Raw genomic sequence first — 9,297 nt, forward strand, 5'->3', positions numbered from 1 at the left:
TGTAATGTGTCTGTTACCATGGAAATAAATTTCAACACGATTCACTGTACTGGGAAAAGAACAACAACAACAAAAATCCAATAAAAAAAAAAAAAACTCATTGAAATGGACGTCTCAGGGCAGTAGTCGAATTGTCAATAAACCTTTTAAAATGCTGTATATGGCAATATAGTTTGAAATTCAAAACTCTCAGGTCTCAGGCTGACTTGAGAGAATGTCTTCCCAAAGCTGTTCTCATCTTGTTTTATGCTACTTTCCACCACTGGACCAATTCAGGGAATGTTATTATGGTTATTTACATTTTCCATAAGGTTTTATAGTATGCAGTTGGAAAAATATGTTTTGCATACATGTTTTGCATACATGTCTGGTTTTGTGTTTGTTTCTCAGTAAAACATGTCAATGTTTCTACAGCTGTAGAAGATAGAGATTAGGTTAAAATGCTGGAGTGACATTTGTTGGTTTCACCCCCAGATCAGACCATTTAACAATATGAGTAGAACCATATTGTTAAACAACCTTTGGCTGCACGTGATCTTGGATATGTCTCTATCAGCTCTGCAAATATGGATTCTGATATTTTTGCCCAATCTTCTTGGCAAAATTGCTCAAGTCTTGCCTCAGATTGAGGTCTAGGCTTTGACTGGACCATTCTAACACATTTAGGTTCTTGGTTTTGAACAGATCGAGTGTAGCATTTCCACCATGCTCAGGGTCATTGTTCCTGTCAGAAGGTGGACCTTACAGTTCCTAGTCTCTTGCAGACCAGAAGGTTTTTTCCACCTAGGCCTGCCCTGTGTTTGTCTTCTTCCATCTTGCACTTAGATCTGACCGTGCTTATGAAAAGCCTCCACAGTACATGATGCTACCACTACCATGCTTTACTGTGAGTATAAGTGTTGATGAGCAAAGATGGGTTTTCGCCAGACCCTTTTTTTTTTTTTTAGGTCAAACATTTGTATGACTTCATCTGTCTGCATCTCATTTGTCCATGCTGTACAGTGTTTCAGGTTCCTGTAAGTGTGTCAGTCAGTTTGGTGTCCTAAAGGACTGTTATTACTTTTGAGGTGTGTTTTTAGCTCAAAAGTGTGTGTATGCATGTGTAAGTGAGATACAGCAGACAGGGAGCAAAGGAATTACAGATCAGAGAACGCTCACTACCAGCCTTTTTACTACTTCACCCCATCTACTTATTTGATCCATATTAGCTTGCTCCTGTCAGAGCTTTTCTGTTTTCTCTTAAACACACACACTTTGTTTTTTTAGGTCAAATGGAGCCTGATATGTATGTGTGTGTGTGTGTGTGTGTGTGTGTATATGTATGTATGTGTATATATATATATATATATATATATATATATATATATATATATATATATATATATATATATATATATATATATTGTGTGTGTGTGTGTGTGTGTACACATGGGTGTTAGTTGGATGCACTCTTTTGATTCATCAGGCTGCCATGCTAGCGCATAAAGACATTAAAAATGCTCCATGCATGAGACAAAACTACAAAGTGCTTTCTTCCCACACTGACAAAGCATCATCTCAGCACTCTGAAGCCACAGGCGGCTGATGAAACGGCTGCTGAGAATGACGATGACAATGATGATGATGGTGATGATGATGACAGTGACGCTGATGAAGAACTCAACTCTGGATAGTCTGTTTGGAGCAAGTGGATGGGAAAATATTAGTGGAGTGGGACAGCGTGGGATGAAAACGTCTGTCAAATAATTCTATTTTATCTCCCTTGTCACTGTGCATGGAGTAGGAAAACAAAGAGATGTCTGTCATGAGGCTCAGAGATGTGAGCTGTTATCTGTCACCTTTGTGAGAAAGAAAAAGCAAAATGAATAAGCGAGAACGCCGGCTTCCCTTCTTCACACTCCCCGCCTTTGAAGAAGTGCCAAATCAGTGCTGCACCTCAAAGGTGCTGCCGAGCTAAAAATAAAAGGAACGCTCTAATCCCTGTAGTAGTAGCCCATCACATTATAAAGTGACAGTGGATGTGGAACATAACAAAAGGGCACCACCTAGTGTGTGCTGTAGATGTTGCACTGTTAACAGTTCACCAATATCTGTGGCCTAAACACTACTGAAATTGTTTTTAAAAACAATAAACCATTACCTAACACTGACCCCCAAAAGTGTCCTTTGCTTTTTCTTTTTTTTCTTTTAATGTAAATGTAAGGAAACTATCAAGTAAATGCTGCTATTAAAAGTATTTCTAAAGCTTCTGCTTGTAATTGCTATTTAAAGAGACATTCATGAGCAAGCTTAAGGTCAGGAACACTTATATAGGCTCATTAGCATTAGATTCTGCAGGAATTAACTTCCTGGATGCCATTTAGCATTTTTGGGCAGTGTTTGGTTATAAATAGCTTTGCTGTTGTTGTGTGCAGTTTGTGTTCTGCCGGGACTGTAAGGAGAGGTACCATGATGGCGAGTGTACACAGCAGTCTACCCCTGCAACAGGAGGTCCCATGCAGGTATGTCACCATAACTACTTTTGCTGGATGATATCTTGTCCCAGAAGTAATTGCTATAAAAGATATTATTGTCATTTAAGATTATTTAATGCCACTGATATAATGATGATATAATAACATGATGATGCATGTACACCCTTTCAATGAGCAGTGCACTTCAGACATTGGAATACAATACTGTGAATTCTTTACGCTTTAATTATTCATTGTCCTTGTTTTAGTGCGTTGTTCCGGAAGGAGCACGTTCACACCATGACTTACCATTCTACCTAGTGCCTTACTTAAGTTCACTTGAGCATTTGCATCATTGACTATGTTTACATGGACAGCAGTAATCTAATTATTGACCTTATTCTGAGTAAGACAATATTGTGATTAAGGTGTTTACATGAGTTACTTTTAGAATACTCCTTTCATGTTCAGGTTTTACATGTTATAGAACATAGATCGATTAATGGCACGTCATTACGTTGCCACGCCGTCTGACGTTCCCTCCAGAATTTCACGTATCAACATACAGTTGATCTTTGTTATGGTACCGTATACAGTTTTGGGTGTTTCATTTTTAATTTTACGAAAGCTTCAAGTGCGGTTAACTATTTGTCATACTATACTATACAAATAGAAGTGCATCTGTTCAGCTTCAGCTCACGCAAGTTAAGCGGCTCAATCTCCGACATTATTGCCTGTGACTGGATTATTTGAAAAACTACAACTATTCTTTTTAGATTTTTCTTCTTCAAAAAACATTGTTAGTGCGTTGTTAATAATTTGCATGTAATTTTTTCAACAGTATGTTTGAATTAAAATCCATGCTTGTGCTTTGTACACATCTTAAATTCGAATGCACTCAAATGTGCATCTTTATCTTAAACTTGACAAATATTCAAAGTTCAAATTTTAATTTGACAGCCCTAGAGGAGACGAGAGGACAGAAGCAGCACAAATGGCTACAATGTTGGTGACGTTCATTCTTATGTAAACACAATGGGCAATATCGAGGCCAGCAAAAATGATCGAGGTCATGTCCGTGTGTCGTACAATAAGTCGATAACGTAATTATCTTGACACGCCTACTCATACACTAATATACACTAATATACACATACACTGAGCATCGGTGATCCTTAAGGGCCCCTATATAACGTAAAAGTTCTTGATCGATGGCTCTCACTGGCCGATGAGGTGTTTGTTAGTGTTGACGGAGTCCATTAGCAAGAACCGGTAGGAAAGGTTAATGCAATTTGGACAAATTATACTTCATTAAAAAACTTGTCATTCTTAATATGTCAGTGAATGCATGAAATGCATACTGGACTCGATATAAGATTATAACACTGTATTAGAAGCAAATCTGTTTTATTTTGTGAATTAACAGATCAACAACTTTAACAAAGCGAGCTGTCTACAAACTGATTGTTTATAGATCTTCACAATTCAAACAAGCACAATTAAAAATTGACTCAAGTGAAATTGTTATTAAGAGGTATAAGCTGGGTAAAATTTTGCATAAGTGTTTGCAATTAAAAGTCATGAAATAAAAACAGTTAGTGCTAATGGACTCGTACTTTTTGACCTGACTGGGAGTTTCACACAGATCTTCACTGCCCTTTCTCACAGAGTGTTTAAACATGGAAGACATGTGTTGCAGCCACCATATCCAAAGTTCATGTCCGTAATTGCAGTTGATATTCACACAGATCGAGAAAAATGTTCAAATAATTTAAGGAAAAGTTATATTATACTGATCTGTTTTTCTCATGGTCTGCTCTTGTGTGTTATGTGACAGGGTTATGTGGTAGATGAAGATGCTGCCCTGCGGGCCCGCTGGGAACAAGCTTCTCAGGATATTATAAAGGAGACAACACGGCCCTGTCCCAAATGCAGAGTCCCTGTGGAGAAGAACGGTACACCTTTGTTCATTCCACTTCACCTATGTGATGTGTCTAATAGGCTTTTCTTATATTCATGGTGCAGTAAGGGGAAATAAGTAGTCAGGCACTTCAGGTTTTGTTATTTAATATACAGTGCAAATATCCAGTCAAATATACACACTTAATGTTACTTAACTATGTACTTATAATTATGAACAAAGATGTATAAGCAAAGATGGTTGAAACATTGACAAGAAAAAAAATATTCAGACTCTCTCTCTCTCTCTCTCTCTCTCTCTCTCTCTCTATATATATATATATATATATATATATATATATATATATATATATATATATATATATATATATATATATATATATATCAATCATCATAACATTACAACTAATGCCAGGCGTAAGGATTTGAGCGACTTTGATAAGGGCCAAATTGTGATGGTTAGATGACTGGGTCAGAGCATCTCCAAAATGGCAGGTCTTCTGGGGTGTTCCCAGTATGCAGTGGTTAGTGCCTACCAAAATTGGTCCGTGGAAGGACAACCGGTGAAACTGCGACAGGGTCATGGGCATACAAGGCTCATTGATGCACATGGGGAGTAAAGGCTTTGGTCCAATCCCGCAGAAGGGCTACTGTAGTAGAAATTTCTGAAAAATGCTGGCTATGACAGAAAGGAATCAGAACACACAGTGCATCACAGCTTGCTGTGTATGAGGCTGCATAGCTGCAGACCCGTGAGAGTGCCCATGTTGACCCCTGTCCAACGCCGAAAGCGCCTACAATGGTCATGTGAGCATGAGAACTGGACCATAGAGCAATGGAAGTAAGTGGCCTGGTCTGATGAATCACACTTTGTTTTAAATCATGTGGACGGTCGGGTGCGTGTGTGTCGCTTACCTTGGGAAGAGATGGCACCAGGATGCACTATGGGAAGAAGGCATGCCGCAGGAGACACTGTGATGCTCTGGGCAATGTTCTGCTGGGAAACATTGGGTCCTGGCATTTATGTGGATGTTACGTTGACTATATTTGTTATAGCTATTCAAATATCAGTCACATTAGGGCAGTTACAGTGCCCTACACTAATATTGTTACCCTTGGTAAATATGAGCAAAGTAGACTGTGAAAAATAGTTTTTATTGTTTAACCTTTTGGTCTTTTGTTTGACACAAAATATTCTGCTCTCATGGATATCAAACAATTACAATTAAAACACAGGTTTATCAAAAAAAAATCTATTATTAAATATCGGTGTGCAACACTTATTGGCACCCTATTAGTCAATACTTTGTGCTTCCTTCCTTTGCCAAGATAAAAGTCTTCTCCTATAATGCCTGATGAGGTTGGAGAATACATGGCAAGTGATCTGAGACCATTCCTCCGTACAGAATCTCTCCAGATCCTTCAAATTTCTAGGTCCATGCTGGTGGACTCCCCTCTTCAGTTCACCCCACAGGTTTTCTGTGGGTTTCATGTCAGGGGACTGGGATGGCCACGGCAGGACCTTGAGTTTATAGTCAGTAAACCATTTTTGTGTTGATTTTGATGTATGTTTTGGATCATCGTCCTGCTGGAAGATCCAACCACGGCCCATTTTAAGCTTTCTGCCAGAGGCAGTCAGGTTTTCATTTAATATCTGGTGATATTTGATAAGAGTTCATGATGCCATGTATCCTAACAAAATGTCCAGGTCCTCTGGCAGAACAACAGCCCCAAAACATTAAAGAGCCCCCACCATATTTAACCGTGGGCGTGAGGTACGTTTCCATATGGCTACCTCTCTGTGTGCGCCAAAACCACCTCTGGTGTTTATTGCCAAAGCTTTATTTTGGTTTCATCTGACCATAGAACCCGATCCCATTTGAAGTTCCAGTAGTGTCTGGCACACTGAAGACACTTGAGTGTGTTTTTGGATGAGAGTAGAGGCTTTTTTCTTGAAACCCTTCCAAACAACTTGTGGTGGTGTAGGTGAATTTTGGATTGTAGTTTTGGAGACTTTCTGACCCCAAGATGGAACTAACTTCAGCAATTCTCCAGCTGTGATCCTCGAACCACCCTCTTCACAGTGCGTTGAGACAATATAGACACACGTCCAATTCCAGGTTGATTCATAACATTTCCAGTTGACTGGAACCTCTTAATTATTTCCCTGATGGTGGAAATGGGCATTTTTAATACTTGTGCTATTTTCTTATAGCCACTTCCCATTTTGTGAAGCTGAACAACCTTTTGCCGCACATCACAGCTATATTCCTTGGTCTTACCCATTGTTATGACTGACTAAGGGAATTTGGCCTATGTGTTACCTCATATTTATACCTCTGTGAAACAGGAAGTCATGGTTGAACAATTTCATGTTCACCAAGGTGTACTAAAAAATGTAAAATATCTGTGGGAATATAGTTCAAATATATTTTTCTCATATGAATTCATAGGGGTGCCAATAATTATGGCACACCTATATTTAAAGAAGTTTTTTTTTTTTTTTTTTTTTTTTTTTTAAATAAGCCTGTGTTGTGTTTTCAGTTGTTTGATATCCATGAGAGCAGAGTATTTTTGAGAACAAAATATCAAAAGGTTAAACAATGAAGACAATGTTATATGGCCTTCTTGGCTCATATTTACCAAGGATGCCAATATTAGAGGAAGACACTGTATGTACAATCATATTTATTAATTAGAGCTGTTAGAGCTTTTTATCCCCGAGCATCAAAGAAGAAGAAAACTCAAACCAATTACACTATGATAACATGTAGAACTTTGTCTAGTCTTATTAAAATTGCAGTAAGATCCAAGTTGACGTTTTTGTTTTCACATTGTTAATGGTCTGAGCTTTAAATTAGGAAATATGCCAATTCTGTTAGAAAACTGATTGGCATTAATTTAAACCCTTTCAGTTCAAGTGAATTATTATGTAATCACTCAGTGAACCACTTCTGCTTCCCCACTTTGACAGTCTTTGTAAAACTAAGCAAATATAGCAGCTACTAATGTCTTTTAGGTTTTTTAAAATATATATTATACAAATATACAGTGCTGTGAAAAAGTATTTCTTCTGTTTTTGTGTATGTCTCGTACTAAATTTTTCAGACATTACAACAAGATCTAAGATAAAACAAAGGCAACCTGAGTAAAGACAAAATACAGTTTTTAAACGATAATGTTATTTATTGAAGCAAAAGCATTATCAAATACCATCTGGGCCTGTGTGAAAATGTATTTGCTCCCGTAGTTACTAATTCCGCAAATCTATGAAACTGCATTCGTAATGGGGTTCCCCTGGACTAGACGCAACCAGGCCTGATTACTGCAAACCCTGTTCAATCAAATCAACACTTAAATAGAACTTTTCAACAGCATGAAGTTGGTTAAAAGGTCTTACCCAGTAACACACTGTGCCAAAATTGAAAGAAATTCCAGAAATGATGAGGAAGAAAGTGATTGAAATACATCCGTCTGGGAAGTGTTACAAAGCTATTTCAAAGGCTCTGGGACTCCAGAGAACCACAGTGAGAGCCATTATCTCCAACTGGAAAATCTCAGCACAGTAGTGAACCTTCCTAGAAGTGGCAGACTTTCCAATATTCCTCCAAGAGCACAGCAATTACTCATCCAGGAACTCACAAAAGAGTCAAGGACAACATCAAAGGACCTACAGGCCTCTCTTGAATCAATAAAGGTCACTGTTCATGACTCCACTATCAGAAAGACACTGGGCAAAAATGGCATCCATGGAAGACTGGTGAGGTGAAAACCACTGCTAACCCAGAAGAACTGTAAGACTAGTCTGAATTTTACCAAAACACACCTTGATGATCCTCAAACCTTTTGGGAGAATGTTCTGTGGACTGATGAGTCGAAAGTGGAACTGTTTGGAAGACAGGGGTCCCATTACATCTGGTATAAACCAAACAAAGAATTCCACAAAAATAACATCATACCTACAGTCAAGCATGGTGGTGGAAATGTGATGGTGTGGGGATGTTTTGCTGCTTCAGGGCCTGGGCAACTTGCAGTAATTGAGGGAAACATGAATTCTGCTCTCTACCAGAAAATCCTAAAGGAGAATGTCCGGTCTCAAGTCTGTAAGTTGAAACTCAAGTGCAGCAAGTGCTCCAAAGCAAAGGAGTAAATCCTAGTCCTAGAAGTAAGTGAAAGACTCATGTCCAGTTATTGTAAGCGTTTGGTTGCAGTTATTTCTGCTAAAGGTGGCACAACCAGATTTTAATTTTAAGGGGGCAATTAGATTTTCACATAAGTAACTTTTTTGCTTCAATAAAAAGATTAAAACTGTGTTGTGTTTACTCAGGTTGCCTAAAACTATTTAGTATGAGATATACACAAAAACAGAAGAAATCAGGATGGGGGAAAATACTTTTTCACAGCACTCAACATATATAACCGGTCTTTCTGGATGATATAGCTGTCCTGTGCTTGTTTTCTCAGGTGGCTGCATGCACATGGTGTGTCCTCGTGCACAGTGCAAGTTCCAGTGGTGCTGGCTGTGCCGTGTGGAGTGGAATAGAGATTGTATGGGCAACCACTGGTTTGGATGAGCTGCATATTCTTAAAACTTGCACATACTCAGGGAAGCGTGTCTGTAGGGAAATATTTGCACTGTAGGCCACCAGCTGCAATATTCACAGAAAATCAGTGTAGAATCAGTATGAGCGTTATGACATGCAAATGTGAATACCATCCAGGAACTTAACACGTGTGTATGTAAATAGAAGCCTGATTGTCAGTCATATTTGGTTTGACAGTTTTGCAGACTGTATCCTATTAAATCTTATTAAAATCTTTAAATTAAAGTCCTTGAGTCACTATTCAGTTATCTGTTGAATTTGTAAAGGTGATATTCTTATGTATGTTGCTTTTAATGTATCTTATCAAATGCAGTCAGCAT

General features: G+C 38.3%; 1 protein-coding gene across 1 annotated transcript in view; it reads left to right on the forward strand.

The window, feature by feature from the left end:
• prkn (parkin RBR E3 ubiquitin protein ligase) overlaps positions 1-9,202 on the forward strand; it is a 125,837-nt gene extending 116,635 nt beyond the window's left edge. The window contains exons 10-12 of the mRNA XM_017464758.3: positions 2,415-2,501; positions 4,291-4,408; positions 8,838-9,202. Of these exons, the coding sequence (XP_017320247.1) occupies positions 2,415-2,501; positions 4,291-4,408; positions 8,838-8,947 (315 nt within the window). The 3' untranslated portion in view covers positions 8,948-9,202. The remainder of the gene's footprint in view (positions 1-2,414; positions 2,502-4,290; positions 4,409-8,837) is intronic.
• Positions 9,203-9,297: the final 95 nt, after the last annotated feature.

This window comes from Ictalurus punctatus, chromosome 3, assembly GCF_001660625.3.
Source record: "Ictalurus punctatus breed USDA103 chromosome 3, Coco_2.0, whole genome shotgun sequence".
Lineage (NCBI taxonomy): Eukaryota > Metazoa > Chordata > Actinopteri > Siluriformes > Ictaluridae > Ictalurus > Ictalurus punctatus.